The sequence below is a fragment of the Eptatretus burgeri genome, chromosome 2, assembly GCF_056783735.1.
Source record: "Eptatretus burgeri isolate ZD-2024b chromosome 2, Ebu_testis_v1, whole genome shotgun sequence".
Classification (NCBI taxonomy): Eukaryota; Metazoa; Chordata; class Myxini; order Myxiniformes; family Myxinidae; genus Eptatretus; species Eptatretus burgeri.
In genome coordinates, this window is record NC_140962.1 from 407140 (window position 1) to 434639 (window position 27500).

At 40.1% G+C, this 27500-nt stretch overlaps 1 protein-coding gene across 3 annotated transcripts in view; it reads left to right on the forward strand.

The window, feature by feature from the left end:
• LOC147031243 (venom prothrombin activator pseutarin-C non-catalytic subunit-like) overlaps window positions 1-27500 on the forward strand; it is a 460275-nt gene that overhangs the window by 100643 nt on the left and 332132 nt on the right. For all 3 annotated transcript variants that reach the window (XM_085860320.1, XM_085860315.1, XM_085860319.1), the window contains 2 exons: window positions 23419-23590; window positions 23784-23880. In XM_085860320.1, the coding sequence (XP_085716446.1) occupies window positions 23419-23590; window positions 23784-23880 (269 nt within the window). The remainder of the gene's footprint in view (window positions 1-23418; window positions 23591-23783; window positions 23881-27500) is intronic.

Genomic DNA, 27500 nt, shown 5'->3' on the forward strand with positions numbered 1-27500 from the left:
TCCTTTTGTTTCTTCTGAACATGCCCTTATAAAAGTTTTTGTCGACTCTTTTGTGTGGAGAGTCGAGTGAGAAAACAGAACAGAATGGAACAGAGAAGAATAGAGAAGACAAAACGCAATGCAAAGCAACGAAACACACCAACAGCAAGGTAGAGGGACACAACTGAATAAGACTTGGAGGAATTATGAACGAGGGGAGGAATGAGTGCAAGGGGAGGTGGAAGAGTGGAAGAGAAAAATGAGAGATGAAACAGCAATGGAACAAAAATCGGAAAGGTGTGTGGAGAGAGAGGGGAGAAAACACAAGCTCGGATCATTGGCATTTCCTGCGACGAGGCTGAGTCTTTGGGCCTCTCACTCTCTCACCGCAGGCAGGTCGGTGGTCTTTCTGTTTTCTACCATCTCTTCTCTGGTCTCGCCCCCCCCCTGCTCTGTCTGCAATTTGTCCCCACCATATTTCCGCAGGGCGCTCAAGGTCCGCCAACAACCCCCTTTTGGTAAAACTACCAAAATCACGAATTACTGCTTACCTTCACTCTTTCATTCCTCTTTTTCCCAACCTTTGGAATAAACTCCCTCACTCTGTTCAATCCCATTCTTCCCTCCAGGCCTTCAAGACAGCTGTTCACCACCACCTCTTATCATCCCCCATCCAAATCCTCGATCTTTTCGACTCTTAATCTACCTCGAACCCACCTCCTTCAAATTCCCTGTAATGCCCATCTTGTATACCCCGTGTTCCCTGCCCCATCCTTCTCCCATCCACAGATCTCCTAATGTCTCTGCTCCCCACTGTTTTGTCCTTCCCTCTCCCGCCCCTCTTGTCTCATGTCCCCCTTGCTGTGCATTGTGTGTTAGCTCTCATACTAGGCTCCACAAGGTATGCAAAAAAAAAAAAAGTTTGTTGATTATTTATTTCAAAACTTTTTGTACCATTTGCATTCCAGTCTGTTCCAGTTATTGCATTTACCTTGAAGTAGTCTTCTTTTTTAGTGTAGTTTGAGATGACAATGGTATCATCCAAATCATATATACTATCAATTGCTTCCATACTTTTATTTATTTAGGAAAAAAGATGTTAAAACTTTTGAAACCCTGACCCAAGTATTTGAATTATTTTCTGTCGTTCTTGGGGAGACAACTGAGTTTTGCCTTTCTTAATTTCTTTTATTGCTTGTAATTTATGAGATTCTTTTATACTCTTTATAGCACCCGCTACATTTCCCATAGCAGAAGCAGTTGAACCAATTAGGTGTTTATGTTTAAGAATAGTTGAACCTATACCCATGAGAGTATCAATTATCCCATCTCCTTTTTTAATAAATTGATGTCCGACACCCCTTTGTCTCTTAGGATTATAGTATCCTCGACCAAGATACATACCTTCACCCTTGTAGTATGGGGAAAGGAACATCCCATCCCCTGTAATTATTTTATATTTTCCCAACTCCTGTTTCCTCACAATACCCATCGTATTTATTTAATGGGAAACTTCACGTAGATGAATTCCGATGGATATAATTTCTCCATTGAAATAAATCATGCGATTATCTTGGTCGGTTATCCTAAAATTTACTCTGCATATGGTTTTTCCAGACACAGGTAGATAAACCAGATTTTTGGGTTCCATATTGAATTTATAACCAATTAGGGTTGAGTATGCGCTGAATGAAAAATTGTATTTGTTCTTATTCCATCATTATAAGCGCCATCAATCAGATCACAGTGAATTAATACCAAATTTATGCCTGAGGATATTTGAATAACATTATCACTGTAAAACATCCCATTAGTTTCAATCTTTTTTGAGGAGAAACCCAATAACTCTCTAAATGAATTATCAATTGTGAAATCAACCTTGTCGTTATTTTTAAATTTAATCGTTGATTTTGAAGTATGTTTTTGAATATCTATAACAATATTTTTTGCTTCATCACCCTGTTCTTTCATAAGACGAGCAATTTCGGAAGATATTTGAGAAATCTCATATGCTCCGGGTGAAACAGTTATCATTTTGTATCCACTTCCCAGATTATAACTAAACTTGTCATTTTTCTCTGTGATATTAAACAAGGAATTATAAGTTTCCATGGACAATAAAGACGCCTCATATTCTTTTGTTGCGTCAAGTTGGAGTGGGTATGGGAATGAAGATGTGTGGTCGCTTGTTGTGAAATTAAAACTGAAGATTGTGCTTCTCATCTTATTTAATATGAGATAAAATGTCTTTGTATTGACATTTATTAATTATTTTCATATTCATTAACTTATCTAAAATGGCTGATGCTTCATTAAAACAAATTGTTATTTCCAGCCTTCTTACGACCTAACAACAATAACAGTTCATTAACTAATTGTGATGGGTCATGTGGAAGAAAACTAACAACTGAACCAAGCCTGCTTAAAGCCTCAAAAATGTGTTTCTCCTTTTCATTCTTCCTTCCTTTACTATGACCGTTTTTACAGCCATTTTTCCCTGCTGTGCAGGGGTTTGGCTTTTTCTTGAGGCAATGTTTTATGGCCGGATGCCCTTCCTGACGCCAACCCTGGTCGCCTCTTACGACACACAGGGATATGGTACACCTATTCTAACCGGGGCATACACCGGGACCAGTACACTGGTACTCATTTCGCCGACCTCGGAAGGATGACAGGCTGAGTCAACCCCCTGGTGTTAATTCAGCAGCCAACGGGGCTTGAACTCAGGACGCTGGGATCCCAAGCCGCCACCCTAACCACTAAGCCAACACCAGGCTTTACTTCCTTTACTGGCAACAGAAACTCTATAATCAAGCGAGTTTAGTAAATCAATATATACTCTAACATCTTCATTTTTTCTATTCAATGGTTTATCGAAATAACTTGAATCACCCCTCACAGTTGAAACTTGTCTTCCATCTTTTGTAAGAAGAAATATCAATCTCGTGGTTAATTTAGCAGGTGGTTTAAACAGAACTCAAGAACCTTAATTCATCATTAAATATCAATCCCTTTTCTTGAACAAGATGGAATATTGCTGGTTGTTCTGTTGGAATGAGACCTGCTGTGGTTTTTGAATATTCATTATGTTGTGAATGCTCTCCAAAACAATCAGGGTGTTGATTTATCTCTTCCAGTTGTTGAAATAATCCTTCATCATCGTATTATAATTGTCCTATATCTTTTAGTTCTTCATCCGTCATTCGACGAAAATCTTTTATCATTTAAAGATTTTTCGGGGTGTATTCTATCATTGGAAATGTAAACATTTGTTGGGGAGTTGATTGTTTTTTAAGTGATTGACAAAATTTCTCTTCTTTTCTTTCAAACGCTTCTTCACCCATTAGTTTCTGTCTGCGTTTCTTCTTTATGTCTTCCTGTTGTTTTTCAACTTTTGAAACCAACTCTTGATGTTCCTTAAATCTTCTTACTCGTTCTTTCGCATCCATTTATTTTTTGGAAAATATCATTTAAAGGTCCGCAAAACGTACTGACACGCAAAAGTACTGAAATTTCATTTATATATGTCCTATAGGAGTTTTTCATCGTGATTTCAGATCTGACAATGTTTTTCACAATACTCATTCTGTAAAATGTAAAATTAAAAAGACAAACCTCTTCGGGAACGCCCCTAAAAATTCTCCTGAAAGGGGCGTAACCCACATGACGTCAACTACAGGATTACAAAGGCTGCACGTAAATTACTCGGGTTGGTGGTCTACGTGATTCTATTGGCTTTCTGTGTGTTTCCACATTTGATTGTTCGACTCAATCACTTCATTCATTTCTGCTTTAAAAAAATCGAACATTTGGTTTTGAATAATGGATGGCATGGACTTTCATTTGTCTGGTAACGACAGTGAGTGTGAGAGAAATGAAGGATTTTGGTCTGAATTACATGGAGAATTGTCGGATAACGTAGTCGCGGGAGGTGAAGTTCAGGCAGCTGGAAATGAAATACGGCCTTAGCAGTTCGAGCCCGAAGCAGGACAAGCAGAGGAAAATGGCGATGAAATTCCCGGCGTTCATTATGATCAGGAGGACATCGAAGGAAGACTTGGCAATAACAACTGGTTAGACTAAATTAAATAATTCAATAATGTAAATTCTACTTGCATACTGCTCGATATCAGAAATATTTTAGTGAGGTGACGTGACCAGCGCAGGGCAGCGGACATGTTGCACCACGGCGAATAAATTGCAAGCAAGGCCAGCGCATGTCATCGGCCGTGTCTCTCCACGCATAAAACGAAGCAATCTCGCTGTCCGGATACGATGAAAACTTGTGTACAGAACACACCTTGTAACACAATTGTCTCGAGTAGTCAAATAAATCTGACGTTCTGTTGCATTTTTATTTATTTTATTCCTACTGTTGTCATGTAGCACCAGTAGAAAACAATAAGCCTGGTGTTAGCTTAGTGGTGAGGGTGGTGGCTTGGGATCCTCGGGCCTGAGTTCAAGCCTCGTTGGCCGCTGCATTCAAATACACCAGGAGGTTGACTCAGCCTGTCATCCTTCCGAGGTCGGCAAAATGAGCACCAGTGTACTGGTAAGGGGGACACTGCATCAGCGGCAAAGCCGTGTCCCAACCAATGATGCAACCAGCAGCCACAGGCTGCACGACAGAGAGAGAGAGAGAGAGAGAGAGAGAGAGAGAGAGAGAGAGAGAGAGAGAGAGAGAGAGAGAGAGAGAGAGAGAGAGAGAGAGAGAGAGACAGACAGACAGACAGACAGACAGACAGACAGACAGACAGACAGACAGACAATGAAGAAAAGAGAAAAATAAAAGAAAGCTATAGCACGTCAGATTTATCGGCCTAGTCGGACGGACGACGGATTTATCGGTCCAGTCGGACGGACGACGAATTTATCGGCCTAGTCGGACGGACGATGGATTAATCGGCCTAGTCGAACGGACGACGGATTTAACGGACTAGTCTCGACCAGTGTTTCTTAACCGGGGTTCCCCGGAACCCTAGGGTTCCGCAAGAGGTCACTAGGGGTTCCGCGAGAAACAATAATAAATAGGCTAATGTATTTTTGAGTAGTTTTTGTTTGATTTAATATTCGTAATTTTACTATACACATACAGCATATTGTTGGAAACTCCTTGGTTATTATAATAGAGGCTTCAACCTCATATATTATTTACAATTATAAGAACCATTGGGAATGTATTTAACGATGTCTATATGGCGCCATTGTGAAACCGCCCTCACTGGTAAGTGGACGTCCTGTACGCGGCGGATTCGTATATCATTGAGTGACTGACTCAAGTACGGGACACATGCACGGTGTCCATCTTTCTTCTCTGTGCTTACTCGCGCCATCTCTCTCTCTCTCTCTCTCTCTCTCTCTCTCTCTCTCTCTCTCTCTCTCTCTCTCTCTCTCTCTCTCTCTCTCTCTCTCTCTCTCTCTCTCTCTCTCTCTCTCTCTCTCTCTCTCTCTCTCTCTCTCTCTCTCTCTCTCTCTCTCTCTCTCTCTCTCTCTTAGTTCTTCTGTTTACCTTTATTGCTTCAGCTTTATTTGTTTAAGTTTTGTCGATCAAGTTACATGAGGTGTGTTTTTTAATTGTCAAACAGACTCGGGGTTGACAAACACTTTCAAAAATGACGTTTTCAAACAAAACAAATAAAAAAATTTTGTGAATTAAAACCTCGGTGTGAGGTCTCATAAACGAGCAATATGTTTTTTTTTCATTGCCAATAAATTTGACAAAAAGGGGGTCATTTTTTCCTTAAACCAGGTATCTGAGAAAATATATTATATTTACCACGTGAACTACGATAAAAATATAAAAGAGCTGGATATTAATAATGGTATATAATAATTTTTATGCAGGGGTTCCCTGAGAGATGAAATCTATTTCAAGGGTTCCACAAGGGTAAAAAGGTTGAGAAACGCTGGTCTAGACTCTAGAGATCTCGAGTCAATCCACTCTGTGCGAGTTTCTGGATGTGACATCAACACTGCGATTCGCTGAAGTCACCTTTTTTTAGGGGTGGGGCATAGCAAGTTGTGAAAGGCACCAGAAATGATCGAAATATTGCTCTAATTATCCCATTTTTGATTAAAAATAAACATGGGTGATTTCTTCACTAGGAAGGTCAAGTTAATATACTGTATAAATAACCAGAAAGTTTTGCATGTCAGTGGACCTTTAATGAATTGTAAAGGTCAATAGGGAAATTATTGTTTTCTTCATCATTCGAGTAGATGTGTTCAAATAAATTATTTTCTTTAAATATTTCATCAAATTCTTAATTAGAATTAATACGAGTTGTAATTTCTTCTTCACTTATACTTGTATCTCTGCTTTTCATACGTTTGCATTGAGTTTCTTTATCAACATCAAAACCGAATGATAAAACCTTAACTCCATTACCACTCAGATGTTTACTAATTTGTCTCATTCCTTCTGGATTAGTTTCTAATAACCCAAGACCACCAGATTTTAGTTTATTTAACTCATGCTTACAAAGTGCATATTTTGTTGCACCAAGAGAGACCTCCTCAAATATTTGTCCTTCGTTCCTCAATCGCATATGTTCCTTAGATATAATAATCCTCCATCGAAATGTAGTAATAATCTTCACCTTCTACTTCTCCTGGTCGCGTTACTCTGGTGGTTGTAGATGCAATACATATCACAGGGTGTTTTTTTTAAAACATGTAATCTTTTCATTGTCATTATTCAAGAACCAAGATTTATGAAGGTTTTTTTCAGAAGCAGACTTACCCACAAGATTGATAATAACAACTATCATTTATGTATGTGATTGTTTATGAAATAAAAATTTTAGCCCTCAGTATTTTTTACTACACAACATAGAGCAATTGTCTCTCCAAAAATTGTTTGTATCTTTTGAATTTAACTTGAATAAAATGAAAGTATGAGCATTGTTTCTTATTGAGCGATGAGGGAGTTGAAAGTATGATTGACTAAGATAAATACAATTACAAGAAGAATGTCTCCCTCTTGTGTTTAATAACTATCCATAACCATTTGGTTTCTCTCATTAACCCAATCATCAAAGACAACGAGATTCTTTTTTGATATATCCAAATCTTGGTGTGAAGTTATATCATCCGTATTTTCACTAAGAATACAAGTTATAGGTTTTGATTTCTTTTTTCATTTCTGTGCATCACAAAATAGTTGTATTTTATCTTCAATGTTGTAATCATTTAGTTCGTTTTGAAGTTTAAATAAACCAATTATGTCTTCTTTTTGAAGACCAGCATTAAAACCTTGTGAGAGTAGTTTATACTCAGGTTGAAAACTTGACTTTGTGAAAATTAATAAATTATCAAAATCTAAAAAGTTGGGAGTAAGGAGCATCTTTAAAAGCAGGAAGGTTTTTCTACATCCGCTTGAACCAACTATGGGACATCTTAATGAATTTGGAAGATTTTTATGGTTGTTAAATTATATCTTATTTTCCCAAATGGGTAAAAAATCATTCATTTAAATAATTCGAAAATAAATTATTTATTTTTTTATTGGCTTTTTCGAAACTCTATGTTTTATCCTGAGTTCAGGTTTAATTTCAAGATAATCCATTATTTTATTTATACAATATCTTGTGTTTATATTTCCCTGAAAATGACAATCGTTAATTGGTTCACGTGTCAGTAAGTGACCACTATATTCGTTATGGGTGTGTGTCTGTCTGTCTGTCTGTCCCGAGCATAGCTCCGTGGGTTTTGATCCGATCTTGATAAAATTAGGGTGCGAGGATTGTATCATGATCTAGTTGTGTTTTCCCGAGAATGGGCGTGCTGCACCCATTATGGGCGGAGCCACGCCCAAAAACATGTGTTTTTAGGGGGTAGCCGGTCTCAAGTTACATCTTCTCCTAGGGGGTTTGTCGAATCTGGCAGGAGTTTCGGTATTTGGTTAGCCCAATGGCACCTGCATAGCCCCACGGAGCTCGATTTTTTTTCATTTTCGTCCCAAGATCAAGGTCACAAGGTCACGAACTTAGAAAATGTCAAAAAAAATCAATAAATTGGGCAGAGCTCCTAGGGTTTTCAACTGTTTCGAATGAAAGTTGGTATGCAAGTAGTGCTCTTCGAGTACTACAACTTTCATCATTTACGTTTTTCCCGATTCCCACCAGTTTGCCCGTGGCGTCCCCTCGAAGGTCAAAAAATAAATAAAAATAAAACCAATGTCACCCGCAGGGTGACCTGTATCTTGCCAAAAGGTGACCACGTGTGACTTCTTTAAGGTCACGCTGAGGTGAACAGAGCTGCTATCCACCAGGAGCGACTCCTTGAGGAATATCTGCCTACAAGAGATTCCGATGAGAATTGTTCTACAGAGTAACCATGAAAAATATGTGTTTGCCTCATAACGTCACCAAATGACGTCATAATGTCTCAAGCTTGACATATCTAGAAAGCACTCATCGAGGTGTTCAATTTGAGGTACTACACGATATGGTTCCTAAAACTTGAAAATTTGACCTTGGGGTCAAATATGTTTGACCTGAGGCGCTAACCATGAAGGTCAAGGTCAATTGCCACCAAAAATTAATCAGCTGAGCGCCAGACCATGAACTATATTCCCATGAAGTTTGAAGACGATCCGATCAAAATTACTCAAAAAATAAGGGTTTCGTCGACTCCCCTGATTTGCGACAAAGTGACCTTGACCTTTGACCTTGACCTTCAAAATTTTATGCGCTGAAAGGGACCTCTATAGGCCTCTGATATGCGAAGTTACAAAAATTTCCAATGATAACTGTGCTCTGCAGAGTGATTTATACGTGATTACAGACCAAAAACAAACAAAAAAACAACAACAAAAAACATATGAAGGTCAAGGCCAATCGCCACCAAAAATTAATCAGCTGAGCGCCAGACCATGAACTATATTCCCATGAAGTTTGAAGACGATCCGATCAAAATTACTCAAAAAATAAGGGTTTCGTCGACTCCCCTGATTTGCAACAAAGTGACCTTGACCTTTGACCTTGACCTTCAAAATTTTGTGCACTGAAAGGGACCTCTATAGGTCCTCTGATATAGAAATATAGAAAGGGACCTCTGATATGCGAAGTTACAAAAATTTCCAATGATAAATGTGCTCTGCAGAATTTTTTATACGTGATTACAGACAAAAAAACAAAAAAAACATACAAGCTGACGAACATATCTTGCAAAAACTTCGTTTTGGCAAGATAAAAATAAAAAAATAAAAAAACAAAACATACAAGTTGACTAACATATCTTGCAAAAACTTCGTTTTGGCAAGATAAAAAGGCGAACCGTGTACATTGCTCGTAAACCATCGCCGTCTCCAGACTTGTTATATTTATCTTGCCAAAACGAAGTTTTTGCAAGATATGTTAGTCAGCTTGTATGTTTTTTTATCTTGCCAAAACGAAGTTTTTGCAAGATATTGTTACGTCTGAGGGGGGGGGGGTATGCATTCAAAGGGTAATTAGGATGTTTAATTAGGTATGCCATGCTGTTCGAGTTTTACCAGGATCTCGATGTAATAAGTTGCAATTCAGTGGTGATAAGTTGTCTAGTAAATGTCCATTTCTTCAAGGGGGAAATGGTAATTGTCGCGTAATTAGTTAGGGAAACGGGTTAGGGTAAGTGTGTCTGCGTAAACCCCTTTTAGTATTCCCTGGAGGCTTGCCGTGACGTCACAGGACAGTGCTGCGGATGGCTCCGCCCCGTGATCACGATTGGCGGAAGGCGACGGCGGAGGGCCAATAAAACGGCTCGATTGGAAGTGACGAGGACTCGAGGATAAAAAGGCTCTGTTCGGGGAAAAGGCGAGGAGGAAGAAGATCGATAAAGGAAAACCGTTCTGGTGGAGGCTGTTGTGCTGGGAGCGTGCTGTGTTGTTGCGCTGATTCGATCCTGGTTTCATCGTGTCTCGTGGCCTTGCTGTGCCTTGTGCCTCATCTTGGTTGGCTCTGGGGTTCTGCTGGCTCGGAGCACGGGGTCGAACGGCGGGCGGACCTGCCTCCCTCTCCTGCTCGCAACTTGGCGCCAGAACTGGTTCCCTGGCGGCTGTGAGCGGACTTGGGCCGACACCAGGAGGTCGACAGCACCACGGTGTCTCCTGCCCCTGACGAGCGCGACGCCAGCTCATCCGACGCCAATCCAGGGACTGTTGCGTCCACACCACGGGCCAGCCTGACCACCAGGACCAGCTATGTTTTGTGTGTGTGTGTGTGTGTGTGTGTGTGTGTGTGTGTGTGTGTGTGTGTGTGTGTGTGTGTGTGTGTGTGTGTGTGTGTGTGTGTGTGTACCTGGCGCCTTAGAGGGTTTGAGATTGGTATATCCATTGGAATTGTTTGTGTTTTCCCCACGCCCGAACCCACACCACCATCCCGTCGAATCGCCCCGGATCCCTCCTCTTGCCGAGTCTTATTATTTCTGGTTAGAGAAATAAACATCATTAACTCAGTGAAAAGCGACTCGTGCCACCTTCCTCGTCCCGTTTGCGGTAGAGCCATTAGAACCGCCATCTTTGGGTTATAGAAATAAACCGCCTCCATCGTTTCGGCTCATTCTACGTTAGCGGGACTGTTCAAGTCCCGTGGACGTCACAATATGTTAGTCAGCTTGTATGTTTTATTTTTGTTTGTTTGTTTGTTTGTTTGTTTATTTGTCTGTAATCACGTATAAAAAATTCTGCAGAGCACAGTTATCATTGGAAATTTTTGTAACTTCGCATATCAGAGGCCTATCGAGGTCCCTTTCAGTGCACAAAATTTTGAAGGTCAAGGTCACTTTGTCGCAAATCAGGGGAGTCAACGAAACCCTTATTTTTTGAGTAATTTTGATCGGATCGCCTTCAAACTTCATGGGAATATAGTTCATGGTCTGGCGCTCAGCTGATTAATTTTTGGTGGTGATTAGCCTTGACCTTCATATGTTTTTTTTGTTGTCTTGCCAAAACGAAGTTTTTGCAAGATATGTTAGTCAGCTTGTATGTTTTTTTTATTTTTTTATTTTTTTGTTTGTCTGTAATAACGTATAAAAAATTCTGCAGAGCACAGTTATCATTGGAAATTTTTGTAACTTCGCATATCAGAGGCCTATGGAGGTCACTTTCAGTGCACAAAATTTTGAAGGTCAAGGTCACTTTGTCGCAAATCAGGGGAGTCAACGAAACCCTTATTTTTTGAGTAATTTTGATCGGATCGCCTTCAAACTTCATGGGAATATAGTTCATGGTCTGGCGCTCAGCTGATTAATTTTTGGTGGTGATTAGCCTTGACCTTCATATGTTTTTTTTGTTGTCTTGCCAAAACGAAGTTTTTGCAAGATATGTTAGTCAGCTTGTATGTTTTTTTTATTTTTTTATTTTTTTTGTTTGTCTGTAATAACGTATAAAAAATTCTGCAGAGCACAGTTATCATTGGAAATTTTTGTAACTTCGCATATCAGAGGCCTATGGAGGTCACTTTCAGTGCACAAAATTTTGAAGGTCAAGGTCAAAGGTCAAGGTCGACGAAACCCTTATTTTTTGAGTAATTTTGATCGGATCATCTTCAAACTTCAGGGGAATATAGTTCATGGTCTGGCGCTCAACTGATTAATTTTTGGTGGCGATTGGCCTTGACCTTCATGGTTAGCGCCTGAGGTCAAACATATTTGACCCCAAGGTCAAATTTTCAAGTTTTAGGAACCATATCGTGTAGTACCTCAAATTGAACACCTCGATGAGTGCTTTCTAGATATGTCAAGCTTGAGACATTATGACGTCATTTGGTGACGTTATGAGGCAAAAGCATATTTTTCATGGTTACTCTGCAGAACGATTCTCATCAGAATCTCTCGTAGGCAGATATTCCTCAAGGAGTCGCTCCTGGTGGATAGCAGCTCTGTTCACCTCAGTGTGACCTTCAAGAAGTCACACGTGATCACCTTTTGGCAAGATACGGGTCACCCTGCGGGTGACATTGGTTTATTTTTTTATCTTGCCAAAACGAAGTTTTTGCAAGATATGTTAGTCAGCTTGTATGTTTTTGTTTGTTTGTTTGTCTGTAATCACGTATAAAAAATTCTGCAGAGCACAGTTATCATTGGAAATTTTTGTAACTTCGCATATCAGAGGCCTGTAGAGGTCCCTTTCAGCGCATAAAATTTTGAAGGTCAAGGTCAAAGGTCAAGGTCACTTTGTCGCAAATCAGGGGAGTCGACGAAACCCTTATTTTTTGAGTAATTTTGATCAGATCCTCTTCAAACTTCATGGGAATATAGTTCATGGTCTGGCGCTCAGCTGATTAATTTTTGGTGGCGATTGGCCTTGATCTTCATGGTTAACGCCTGAGGTCAAACATATTTGACCCCAAGGTCAAATTTTCAAGTTTTAGGAACCATATCGTGTAGTACCTCAAATTGAACACCTCGATGAGTGCTTTCTAGATATGTCATGTTTGAGACATTATGACGTCATTTGGTGACGTTATGAGGCAAACGCATATTTTTCATGGTTACTCTGTAGAACGATTCTCATCGGAATCTCTCGTGGGCAGATATTCCTCAAGGAGTCTCTCCTGGTGGATAGCAGCTCTGTTCACCTCAGTGTGACCTTAAATAAGTCACACGTGGTCACCTTTTGGCAAGATACAGGACACCCTGCAGGTGACATTGGTTTTTTTATTTTCATTAATTAGAAGATAATCACAGAATATACATTGTTTATCGACTTCTTACTCTGTGTTTAATCCCACCCTATCACATGCAGGACAATTCTCAAATTTGTCATGTGGAGAATCAGGGAATTCAAGAGGCTCAAGATCTAGTGTCCTATTCATATTTATAAAGTAAAACTTTACTTCAAACAAAATTCATCTTCAGTGTCATCTTCGGTACTTTCATTTGTGGTTTCACCATCATCTATCAAACTACTTTCATAACTATCATTTGAACACAAACTTTCGGTATCATAACTGTCTTCTGTTCCAACAGAGATACCATCATCACTCTCATAATCTTCTACATCTTCACTTGAATAATGACTCATTTAATTAGTAGAAAAAACATTACCATCAATATATATGTACTTTTTTCATGAACAGATTCAACTACTGCATTTTTTATATTAAAGGTAATTTTAAAATGGTCCTTAACTACTACCGAAAGAAATTTCATTTCACCTGATATATTGTCGGGGTTCAGAACCTGGACCTCGAATTACAATGCTTCAGTTTGGAGAAACACAATCATTAGCGCATTTTAATGATCTAATCACAGCAAAGAAAAATGGACTCTCTCTCTCTCTCTCTCTCACTCTCACTCTCTCACTCTCACTCTCACTCTCACTCTCACTCTCACTCTCACTCTCACTCTCACTCTCACTCTCACTCTCACTCTCACTCTCACTCTCACTCTCACTCTCACACACACACACACACACACACACACACACACACACACACACACACACACACACACACACACACACACACACACACACACACACACACACACACACACACACACACACACGAAACAGGTCTCTTCAATCAAACAACCCAACATTAGAATTACTTCAACAAATACCAAACAAATGAATTAAAAGGACTTACTATTAAACTAACGATTAAACAAACAAATTTGCCAACCAGCCAACTTGGCAATTAGCCTAATCCCCATGCACGGGTTGAACAAATTGTCAGAGCGAAGGTAACAATCTGCTCTGTCTGAGTTCAATCACTCCTGCTTTTTTATACTCTTTGTCTTGCGTGTTACAGTTTGAGCAAGACCTTTATTAGTGGTCGGTGGCCCAACCTGTTTTTACAAGAGTATGTTTCATGGTTTAGCCGATAAAAGTATGGATCAACAGGGTTTCTTGTTCGTGGAATTTTTCACAAGGCATCCATCTTATCTTAATACTTCAGAAGGTAGAGAGAGAAGCTACATGGAGAGTGGTGAAAGAGAAATTATTCTCCCTCCCACTTCCCAAATTCAATTTGTGGTTATGTTTTAAATCATAAGAAAACAAGGAAAGCCCCACATCTGTACATTAACAAAAGTTTGACTATATGCAAGCAACAAGCAAAGCTTAATAAAGGAAGATATTATAAGCAAGTTTGATAAAAACAATAAAAGAAACCTGAAATCCCTATCCCAGCCCCCACAATATTAACATCCTTTATTTCATAAAGATTTACATCTTTAGGGTTGTTGAAAAAAATACAAATTTCTCCTTGCATAATTAATGCTGATGGTCTTATCTTTTCTTTCTGAAGCTTCATCCATCAGGTTTTTCTTTTTTGATATTTTTTCTTGTTTCATTGCTTTTTCTAGTTTTGAATATATTGCCAGGAGAGGAGAAACTTTTGTTAGAGCTACTTTAATTTATGTTCTTCCAGATATACTGAAAGCCCTTCCACTGAAGGAAATTGAAGAACTCATATTATTCACCATAATGGTTTTTTATCCAATAGTTGTTATATTTATCTTTATTTAATTTTACATCCTCGACATATTTCTCAGTATCTTTTACAAATGTAGAGATTAATTGAAACTTGTCTTTTGTGTTTTGATACATTGTATTTATTAAGTGAAAAAAGTTGGTGGGTAAAATGGTTTTAAGCACAGATTCACCTCTAAATTAAATGCAATTTTCATCAAGAAAATTTTAGTTTCAGTAATATTTTGCGAAATAATGATGGTGAATATAACTTACTGCGACGTTTGTAATCATGAATATAAATGTTATAAAAAAACATCTTCTAACCAACAAGCACACATTCAATCTTTTCAGATAAATATCTCCATTTGAACGAGAAACAAAACATTGTGATGTCTGTTCTAAGGATGTCTTAAAAAAGAGAGTTATAAAAAAACACCTTCAATCACAAAAACACGTAAACAACATTGAGAGAAACTTGAAGAAAAATAAGAAGAAAATTGGATTAGAGGGAGATGTCATTGAGACAAAACCATGTGAAATAACAACTCTTCAAAGATGTTTTAAAGATCGGATAGAGGTAAAACTTATAAGATTTAATATTCGTGTAAGATCCGTTTGGGAAGCGATTCATATCTCAAAGGATTCAATTATCAAGGTTGTTAGTAGAATGTTGAAAAAGCATGTCATTCAAAATATATCTTGGAGCCTCCTTTACCTTCTCAAGAGAAGATTATGTTATTGAAGAAAAATATATGAGAATGAATCCACCACACCTTATTACATCAACTAATAGCTTCCTTAAATCTCCTATATTTGAAGAGCTTATTAGATTTGAATTATTAGAACAACAACAAGGTAGTGGGTTCAACATTGGGAATGTTTCATATATCAATCTTCATATTCTTAAATCCACTCCGCTCATGGCTTCTTCTTATATTGATTTACCTCAGGATATAAAGAATAAAAAGGCAACAATTAATATTAAAAATACTGATAACAAGTGAAATCCTTCAATACAGCGCGTGTGGTGAATCAAATGAGTACACTAATGTTAAAATATGCAATTTATGCTTTTTCAGTTGAAAAACAATTAAAAAGCTTACTTAATATTTGAAATGTAAAAATCTTGTTATTATTGTGATAAGCACCTTTATATATAACAGAAGGAATGAAATCGTTCGATACAGCGTGGCAGGAGGCCGCAAAAGAATGATTGTAAGTAAATTTCAACTACTAATGCATGACGAAACACTTGTTTATGGCTAATATTAAAGAGAATGATGGCATTAGAAGAACTTAGCCTGGAATCCTCATGCATAACACCGCCCACACAACACACGTGGTGTCCTTTGACCAATCAGGAGCAGTGCAGTTACAGTATCGTTTCCTTCAGCTCGATTGGTCTTGTCCTGCACTTGATGTTTTCGGGGTTTTTTTTCGTTCTTGTTGAATCTGAGGAGATTATTTTTTCGTTCTTGTTGTAAGTAAATTTCAACTACTAATGCATGACGAAACACTTGTTTATGGCTAATATTAAAGAGAATGATGGCATAAGAAGAACTTAGCTTTCTGCATTCGGCGCGAAATGCCATGGTGGACGGAAATGACGTCTTTCGTTCGTTCGTTCGTACATGAGGGGAGCGTTTCTTCGTTTTTTTCCGTCAAGCAATAAATTAAATGGTTTTCACATATATAACACAATAGTTTCACAAATTTCCATTGAAATACTTGGGTATTTCCGTCAATTGTCGCCATTTCCGTCGAGGTTACGCACTGCATCTACCGGACGGCCGTCATTGGCTGTCTTGAGGCACGTGGGGGGAGGGGGAGGGGAACACCGGACCCACCGGAGACGTGGTAGACGACGCCGGGGACATTTCAAACTCGGTGCAATTGTATACAGCGCACGCGCTTTAATAAATGCTTTCTCTGGAGCATCCTAGCACATCTTTATCCACAGGAAAGGGACTGTGAAAAGAGTTTCAAAGTATAAGAAATATGAGAAATTAGAAACTGGGGATCTCGGCATCTCTAGAGGAGAACCCATGAGCTGAAAAGATATAACAAAGTTTGAAAATATGAATAACCTATCAATAAATGTTAATGGTTTAACTGGTAAAAATAAAGTCCAAATTCTAAGAGTTAGTAATACTATATCTAATAATAATTGGTCAAATGACCAGCATGTAGATCTCCTTGATTCTACTAATAAGGAAACTGCTCTTTATGCTTATATCAAAAACTTTTCTAGATTGCTAAGTAGTGAAGTTTATAAATCAAAGCATAAATCATATCCTTTTAAGAGATGTCTAAATATCTTTCGATCTCAACAAAGACTTGATAAACATTTAAAGTATTGTTCTAATCATAAAGCAGCAGTTGTTGAGATGCCAGGACGAGGAGAGAAAGTTGCATTTAATGAAACAAATAAATGTATAAAACACCCATTTGTAATACCTGCTGATTTTGAGAGCATCTTGGAAAAGACTGATATTAAAAAATATCAAAAGCATATCTCTTGTGGGTTTTGTTATTCCATTAAGTCATCTGTAGGAAATAAATATGAAAGTTGGAGTTGTATAGAGGACCTGATGCTGCTGATGAATTTGTTAAAAGGATCGAGGATGATTGTATTAAGCTAACTAAAATTATGTCTAGAACAAATAAACCCCTTATCTTATCTCCAAATGAAGAAAAATAATTTGAAGAAGCAAGGATTTGTCATATATGCTCAGAGGCTTTGGTGAAAACTGATAAAAGGGTTAGAGATCATTGCCATATAACGGGGAAATATAGAGGACCAGCTCATCACAATTGTAATCTTAATTATAGAATCCCTACATGCATACCTGTATTTCTTCATAATAATTGTCATTATGATATGCATCTCTTTAGAAAAGAACTAAGTAAGACTCCTGGAAAGATAAGAGCAATTCCGAATACAGATCAAAATTACATCTCATTCACTAAACAGATTTATACTCATGAAATGGGTGCAAATACAAATATTACATTTCTTGACTCATAAATTTGTGAGAAGCCCTCTAAGTTCTTTGGTTTCAAATATCTCCTCTTTTCCTATACTTTCTAGTAAATTTAGGACTGAAGCCGACTTGGGGAAACACATTTCTCTTCTTACTAAAAAGGGCATTTACCCATATGATGATATGGATTCCTTTGAAAGATTTAAAAAAACAAGACTTCCTCATCAAAAGCATTTTTATAACAAGTTAGGAAGATGTCATATTATGGGCGAAGAATATGAAAGAGCAAAACAAGCTTGGAAAGAGTTTGAGATAAAGAATATGGGTGAATATCATGACCTTTATTTAATAACTGATGCTTTATTACTCGCTGATGTGTTTGAGAAATTTAGATAAGTTTTATAATAAAGATTCCTGTGGATTTGATCCTGTCCATTATTTTCCATCTCCTGGACGAGCCTGGAGAGCCATGTTAAAAATGACGAAAAACCCCTTGATCTTGTAAATGATGTAGATATGCTCTTGATGATTGAGAAGGCTAAAAGAGGAGGAATTTCACAAGTTTGTTGAAAGAGATATGCTAAAGCAAATAATAAATATCTTCCAGACTTCTCACCTGATAAGCCCACATCTTACTTAATGTACTTTGATGCTAATAACTTGTATGGCTGGGCAATGTCTGAATCTCAATCCAATGGTAATTTTAAATGGGTAAAATAATACGAGTTCAAATCTATCTTAGAGGATATAATCTCCACACGTCAAGAAGATTTAGATAAACAGGATTATGGGTATTATTTTGAAGTAGATTTAAACTTTCCGAGAAAACTTCAAAACAAACATAAAGACCTTCGTTATGGAGCTGAAAAAGAGATCCCTAATCAAGAGCTATTCGGTGATTATCAACAACATTTCTTTAGTTCTTCAAATGAGTTTAAATATATTCCCACAACTAAATTACTAACAACATTGTTTGATAAAGAGAAGTATGTTTTACATCAAAGAAATCTAAAGCAATTTATGGAAGCAGGGCGACAAGTTAAAAAGGTACATAGGGTACTAAAGTTTAGTCAAAGTCTTGATTATATTATAATCTTAGGTCATTATATTGATTATAATATGAGGATGAGAACAAAGGCGAATAATGATTTTGAGAAGGACTTTTATAAGTTGATGAATAAATCTGTATTCAGTAAAACAATGGAAAATATAAGGAATAGACAAAATGTAAGACAAGCTACAACTTGGGAGCAGGTAGAGAAGTTGATAAATAAACCAAGCTTTAAAAGAATATAAATATTTCCAGATAATTTTTGTGCTGTTCATTTGAATAAAGAGAGTATAAAGATGGATAAACTGATTTATGTGGGAACGTCTGTTTTAGATCTTTCAAAGTATTTAATGTATGATTACTTTTATAATAATCTAAAGAAAAGATATGCTGAGAATATTGTATTGCTATGTTTGGATACGTATAGCTTCATACTAGAGATAACTACAGACGATGTTTATAAAGATATGAAAGAAGATGAAGATATTTATGATGCAAGTAATTATGATCCAAATAACCCACTCTTTTCAAATAAGAATAAAAAGGTTGTTGGAAAATTTAAAGATGAATTAGGTGAAAATATACTAAGTGAATTTGTAGGTGTTAGATCAAAGGCATATGCTTATAAATACTGAACGAGAGGATTAAATGAATTCAAATGTGAAAAGAAACTTAAACATCTAAAGAAGAATGTATTAAAAGAGACCATGAACTTTCAACATTACCTTGAATGTATTTGGAAGAGAAAGGATGTTTATAGAGAGATGAATCTTATTCGAAATTATAAACATGAAATATTCTCAGAGACTGTTGTAAGAAAGCTCTAACAGCATTTGATGGTAAAAGATATATCATGAGTGATGGAATAAATACATTGCCTTATGGGTTTAAAGTATAAGTATCAATATAAAATGTGGTTGGGGGTTTTAACGGGCAACCACTGCATTATTTTAAATTGATGAATAAATTAAGTTATTCCTCAAAATAAAACGTACTCTTATTATGACTACTCAATTTAATTAAAGAAATGATCACATGAAAGGGGTTGAAGCCCAGCTCCCGGCAGGGAGGGGTAGTGTCAAAGAGGAGCGCTTTGACAAAGTAATGTGTACCAGTTTGAAAAGGAGAAATATGAGTGAGCGTAAGCGAGCGAATATTGCGACTTTGAGAAATGGTCGACATTACTGCAGCAAACCTCCTATTTGACATTACTGGTGATACTAATCTGAAGGCTATCTTCTCTATCCAGGGTAGCCCAGACCTATGATCCACTCAACAGAGGCAGGTTGAGGATTTTGAAAATGGCCTTGATGCCTCCAACAAGCTAACAAAAGGTTAAAATAATGCAGTGGTAATAGATGTTTCTTTTCATAATTCTTGGAGATATTACACATGAATAGTATTTTTAAAAGAAGGTAACATTTATTGATTTGAAGTTTGTATATCTTTTCAGGAAAAGCTAGAGGAGTTAACTCCTTTTAATCCCCCTCCCTTCTCCCCAAATCACCTACATTCTGTTATTCTTCATAACACAAAACACCAAAGAACATTTCCACACTTATTTCCACTTCCCTATCACCAGTTGTTAAAATTAACACATATCCTCACAATATTTTAATGTATGGTGTACTTCTTTCGATTCAGCATTGATATCCAACAACCTCAAATTTAATTATTTATCTCTCATCGCAAGATGTCTTTTGTACTTGATATGGGAACATGAAACGTAATGATTGGATTAAACATGGATTCTGCTTCTTCCTTTTTTCATATGCAGCACATTGCTGCCTGCAGCATCATTTGCTGGGGGCATAGCTGTGCCACTGATGCAATGCCCCCTGTCGGTTCAAGCAGGGATTTGGAATTTTGCCAGGGTGCTGGCAATAGCTCGCCTACTTTTCATGAGGGACACCGTGGGAGCTTTAATGGCCACTAACTAATGCAAGCTCACAGAACATCCAGCTTAACATCCATCTGAGGGACAGCACACATATTGATGAATTGTCCTGCATGTGAAACACCAGGATGACAGTGTACAGCTGGGCTAAGACTCTAATCCAGGCTAAACAACTAATAAGTGAGTGTGTATACTTCATGGCTATCCTATTAGGCCAGACAGTGATATTTATTGTGTACTAGCAGGGCTGCCCGGCGTCGAGGGGTTCCTCCTCCCGCCCCTTCCCCTCCCTCATCCCACCACTCCCCTGCCTCCTTTCATCCTTTCCCCTGCCTCCTCTCATCATTTCTCCTCCCTCATCCCACCCCTCCCCCTGCCTCCTCCCACCAGACTCCCACCTCTCTTTCCTGCCTCCCCTGATTAGTGGAGGTTGGCTTTGGGGCTTCCCACTCTCTGAGGGCATTTAGAGTGCAAAAATGCAAGTTATTTCCACAGCTAACTTGTAATACCCTCTCCCACCACCACCTGGTGGCGCTACACGATACACATTTACATAGAGAATTTTTGTCGACCTTCTCTCCCGAACCCCGTGACTACTCATGAAACCAAGTAGCCCATGTTCACATGCCAAGTTTGGTTGCAATTGGCCCAGTAGTTTTGGCGTGATTGGTGTTACACACAGACAGACAGACAGAAAATGACATTTATTTATTAGATTAACCATTCTAACTTCAACACCTTAATATAAGTGTCATGATTATGTCTCCAGGAGATTCACAATGGATGCCTCATTTCTGAAAATGTATTGCCAACCAAGCATGCTTGTCATTAATATTAATAATTTGTGATGCACTGATAAAGGAGTACAAAATTAATACTCACCTTACATTTTGAAGTTTTGCTTTGAAAATGATGACACTTTTGCTGCATTTATTTCAGACTGCCATTACAATAAGTTTGCTTGTCAATTTCATTTTTTCTGAAATGTTGTTCAGAAAATGCTCTTTTAGTTTTCGTTTCAACACAACCCTGACACAAGCCAGAAGCATGCCTGGTATCAAATATTCAGGAACCCTTTCTATAGTGAATTGGTTTGTGACAAGCATGTAGGAAAGTCTGCCATTTCATCCAAAATGGTTGTTCTTGCCAAACACAACGCCTAAACTTGAACCGTACTTCATACTCAAGGATGAACTTTCTGTGTTCAGTGACTGTTTTCTATCCAGAGGGTTGCGTGCTGTAATTCCCAGTACTCTTTAGAGGAACGTTTTTAATATGGCTCACGAGGGTCATCCAGGCATTGTTTGGACAAAACAACGATTTTGAAATTCGGTGTGGTGGCCAGGTGTTGACCAATGTATTGAAGCACACATCAGGGACTGTGAAGCATGTGCAGTAAGTGAAAAATCTTCAAAACCAATGCAACCACCATTGCAACCCATACGTTGATCAGAGAAACAATGGAGCCAGATTGAAGTCGACATCTTTGGTGAAGTAAATGTTGCCCCCTACAACCAAAGATTCCTTGTTGTAGTCCATAACCTGCATTAGAAGTTGCCCGAAATTGCTGCAACCTCAGTTGTGATGTACACGACTCTCATCAACATTCTCAGCAAGCTGTTTGCTAGATGGGGACTGTCCGAAGTTATCGTCACTGACAATGGCCTGCAATTCGCCTCGTAGGAGTTTGAAACGTTCTTGCAGAATGCCAGGATAGAGCATTGTTGAACAGCCCGCTACAAGCTGCAATGCAAGAGGAGAGTAGATAGGTTAAACCGTGTGATCAAGGAAAGTCTCACCACTCAATTGACAGATGGAAAGACATTCAAGGATGCAGGTCAAACCATTCTACAGACTTACTGCTCAACACCACATGCTGTAATACAACATACCCCAGCTGAAATGATGAGAGGTTGCAAACTCCGATATCCGCTCGAAACTCTGAAACCAATCCAGACATCAACAGCTTACACACGATTAACAAGTGCTATTCAAGAAAATCAGCAATGGGTAAAAGACCGATGTCGCAGAGGTAGACTCTGTACCCTGAACCAAGGTGAATGGGTCCGAACTAACGAACAGTTCATGAGCACAAATTGGTGTCATCTCCATCACAGCCACAACATATTGTTCACAAAGCCGGTCCAAATACTTTCGTGCTCGAAGATGGTTCTCATTGGAATTCCCGACGATGTGTTCGGTCCCACCAGGCTGGTCATCCCCATTTGAATTCCGATGGGAACTTTGATGTTGTTAACCCACCTGATACTCCTACTTCTCATCCAGACCTGACCAGACAACCACCTCAACGTCCAAGGCGAAAACAACGTCCTCCTAGATACCGATCTAACTTTGTAGCAAACTGATTTTAGGTTGACTTGATTTGAGGTTGAACAGGTTCCAACACTTCAATTCATGGACATAATCAATCATACTTTGGTTTATTGGTTGTTAAGCTTGATTGTCACTGAGCCCCTTATTACAGAGACTGTATTGTTGAACCTTTTGCGAAGAGGGAGAAATATGTTGTGTTTGTAGGGTCACGTGATACACCGGCAGATCACAGGTCATGGAACCTGCTCTGCCAGGGATTGAGATTCCGCCATTTTGGCTGCAATACACGAGTCGTGTTAACTCTGGTCCCATGTGCCCGTGTGTTATAGTGTTGTATCCCGACAGATAGACCAAAGGAAGACTTGACATTTCCATCTCCAAAGCATCTGATGATTTGTTGAAACTTATAGTGGCACAAAACGACAAAGTATTTTATACTTTTCATCAAATCTTTGTTAAAATATTGGTTTCTTTAGCTTGCTGCCTGATCATGCAATACACGTACATCAGCAAATTGTGTTTGCAACATGAGTACCCCTTTCAGCAAGAACATGCATATACAAGGTATAGAGATGCAATCATCAAGAGTCACAAACTCAAATGTTTGTCTGGATCATTTTAATATCTAAACCAAATGTTTTGGAATACAGTTCTATAATTTTTGATGTTCCACTCAATAGAGATAGGTTGAGGATTTTGAAAATGGCACTGATGTCTCTTGTATCTAAGTATAACTCTTGTTTTGCTGTCACATATTGCTTTCCTTGCATAGGGAGCTGAAATGGCAATATGTAAAGCAGGGGGCAAGAAGGATTGGTCATCGATACAAGAAAGCTTTGTTTGTGGGTTACACCAATAACTCCTTTACGACAAAAGTCACCAAAGACCCCTACCTTGGTCTTTTGGGTCCAGTCATCAAGGCCCACATTGGGGACCATATCACCGTAAGTGATTCATCATAAACATACGTCATTTCTCCAAAATATCTGAACGATGGTACTGTGACCGGTTTTTGCCAACTGTCTTATATAATTTGCTGATTTAAAGGAAAATACTTAATTATATTGTTGTACATGTCTTGCTTACAACAACATGACCATATTTCTTGTGACCATTTCTTGAAATGCTTATTCACAGATCGTATTTAAAAACATGGCAACTCGACCGTACTGCATCTACCCATATGGCTTGAGCTCATCAAGGAACAAACCAGTTCTGGAGTGTGGACAAGGCAGTAAGTTTCTGACACCACACTTTCATTTACACTTGGAAAGAGATGGAGGATAGAAGCTGATAAGAGATTAAATTGAACACATCCACAAAAACAATTGATGTTGAACAGAAACACCTATCTTTTATTTTTATTTTTTGACACACACACACACACACACACACACACACACACACACACACACACACACACACACACACACACACACACACACACACACACACACACACACACACACACACACACACACACACACACACACACACACACACACACACACACACACATATCTCTATTATAATACCTAGCTTGCACACTAAAAACTCGGTTCGCCATCACACGATCCCTATGAAATTGCTGTGGCACTTAGCGGACATGCTGACAATGTTTGGGAAGTCTTGGCGTTCCATAGTACCACTTGCATTTTGCACAATGTGTATTTTTGTCATTCCCCGTGTACGGTCTGTCGTCTGCTACCAGCAAAGTTGTACTGCTATCCCATGCATGTGCACGGGTATCGCTGATACACACACACACACACACACACACACACACACACACACACACACACACACACACACACAACATGGCCAAAAGTATGCAGACACCCCTTCTGATTAGTGTATTCGGATATTTCAGCCTCACCCATTGCTGACGTGTATTGTTGCGAATTCGCGCCCGCCGGCATGCGAACGGCCACGTCACTCGAATCGCGGCAGGTCGCCCACCGGACGGACAATTCAGTCGTGACCCTCCGGGAACTATTGCCTGGAGCCAGTCACGGGTGGGCCTTTCAACCTCACCACAATCGTGCCAATCGGCCACCCGCGTAGGATAGGGTTGTTCGCCAAACTCGACCTACCTAAGTACCCACGCGGATGGTAAACCGGGCGATCGTACCTCGCCGCAGGTCGACTCCGGACACGAGCCGCTTGGGCGGCCCGTGCCGTACTATCGGGATAATCGAGCGGTGTTATTGTTGACCTCGACGATTCAGATTAATTACCGGGATCTTGCACCCGCTACGAACCCTTTACGTGAAGCAGGATGGAGAGTCAATGGAGAAAAGACAAAGCGAAACGGGAACAGTTCAACATGCAAGCACTTTATTTACACGACACATGGAGAGCACACATATAGCAATCAAAACAATTATGCACAAAAAGCAAATGTAATACGACCGACTAACGCGTACACACGGTAACACTTATACAGTTCTACTTCACAAGACACGGCGCCACAAGATCCAAACAAAAACAAAAGAAAAGGCCACCCTCAAAGACAAGGGGGCAGACGGGGCCCGTGGGCCTTTATGGCGTGGGACTTGGCAGACCGAACGAGTCCCATGAGACCGTTGAATGTTACTTGCCCCCTCGCTGTGCGATGGTGGGCGAGCTCTCTCCGGCGCTCCTTGTACTAACGCGCAGGTTCGCGCGACACAGCTGGCAGAGCGGCACCTCCAGTCCGCGTCCCCTCCGCGACGTCCAGACTCTCCACCGATTGCAAGCTCCAACGAGCGGGTCGCTCTACGGACCGCTTTTCCAAGACCCAGACGGGCAGAAGACCATGAACTGCCGACTGACACTGACACTCTCACCGACCGCCCTGACCTGACCTCCTCTGACCTGACTTCTTCCTAGCAGCGCCTCCGTGCGCCCTTTTATTTCCCCGGCACCCCGCCCCTCCCTTCGCGGCACGCGGGGGGGGGGACGACACTCCACCAGAGAAATCGGGGCGGGAGTTGAGTTTCCAACCGTCATTCTTGTTTACCAGAGAAATCGGGGCGGGAGTTGAGTTTCCAACCGTCATTCTTGTTTACCAGAAAAATCGGGGTGGGAGTTGAGTTCCAACCGTCATTCTTGTTTACCAGAGAAACTGGGGTGGGAGTTGTTGTTGTTGTTCCCCTTTTGTGTTCGTGGAGATGTTGACGGTTGCTGGCGGAGTGGTGAGGATGGCGTGGTTGTTGAGAGGCAGGTGTGGTTGTGGTTGTTATGAAGCGGCGTTGTGGTTGGTGGTTGTGTGATGGCGGTTGAGACGTGGTTGGTTCAAAATAAAGATAGAACAGAAAAATGGCTATCTCAAAGCGTCGCAGCCCGAATGAATCACATAAATCCCCTCCAAACAACGGGTTTGGGGCTAACTACACATGTACTGAGAGATATCTCACCTACAGGCCCTTCATGGTGTAATGCGAATTTCCACAGCTGTAACACTACCCCCTCCCCTTTTTACAGACTCGTCCCGAGTCGTCAAATTCTCGTGTGCCATCATGTGTAGTTCTCCCCTAGTATGTTTTACCTTCGGATCCCTGAGTGTGACATTCATGGTATTCGTGTCCCCAAAATAAATAACCTGAGGGCTGAGTAACTAACTAAACAAACCCACTCACTCAGATGACTTAAATAAAATTTCCGGCGCTAGACAGACATGCCGGGAGCACACTCATTTACAGTACATCTTAACCTTACAAATTTGACACGAAACCATGGCCCAGGATCAATGGACTCTGCAAAAAGAAAGCAGTTAGAAGGGAGCCAGGCTGCTCTCATGCAGTCTCTGGCTCACGCAATGCAGGTGACAGGGAAAGTGGCCGGCTGCTCACACACAGTCCAAGGCCTCCCCCTTTGAAAATGAACACAGTGAACCACAACGTTGCATGGGCTGCACAAACACAGTCTCCTGGTGCGGCTGCCTGCAAGGCAGTCCCTGCAGAACACTGAACGGGCACTGATACAAGCAACAAAACGGTGCACGGGCTGCTCAATGCAGGCCCGTGTTGTAGCTGCCAGCAGGGCAGTTCTTGCAGCTTGCAAACTGTTGCTTGATGATCCTGGCGCACATGGAAATGAACAGGGGGGGGGGCAAAGCAAGGTTGAACGGGGCTGGTGAACAGGGGCAGTGGGCATGGCATGGCAAAGGCAGCAGGCAAAGTCCACCAGCTCACCCTCATTATCCTCCACTACCTCCGTGTGTGTGTGTGCGTCACTTACCCCGTCTTCATCGTGCAGTCTTCCCTCTATCGTTCCCATCTCCCGTGTCTCTGCCAACTCAGTCACCTCTTCACCCTTTATCTCCCTTGTCTCAACTATTTTTATTTCCTTTGTCGTCACCTCGTGTCTCGTCTCGCACGTTTTGGTCTCCCCATTTAATTTTTCCCTTTCGGTCATCGTCACGACCCTCGCCCAACACGCCCCCCGAATTATTTTTTCACCCGCCTCCACCGCGGGCCCGACAGCCGTTGCACCCCCTTCCAGCTCGTTCGCTTCTACACGTGGAGTCGCCATTTTGAGCTCCCTGCTAACGGCCTTCATGCCCGCCTGCAGGCATCGGCCCATGTTCTGCGTCTCACCCCGCAGCTTTTTCGTTTCTTCCTTCATTTGCTTGCTCATGCTTATTATTTCGTTTATAAATTCATTTGCGTTTGTATCCATCCTCGTTTTCACTTCGTCCATTTGCTTGTTCATGTCTTTCATTTCGTTTTTCATTTCCGCATTTATCTTCGCTGTCATTTCCGCATTCATTTGTGCCAGCATGGTGAATAGCTGGGCCATGTCGGGTGCGCTTGGGTGAGCCGTTTCGGCAGGGGTTGGGGAAGGGTTTTGGTGGAGAGGGGAAGGGGAGGT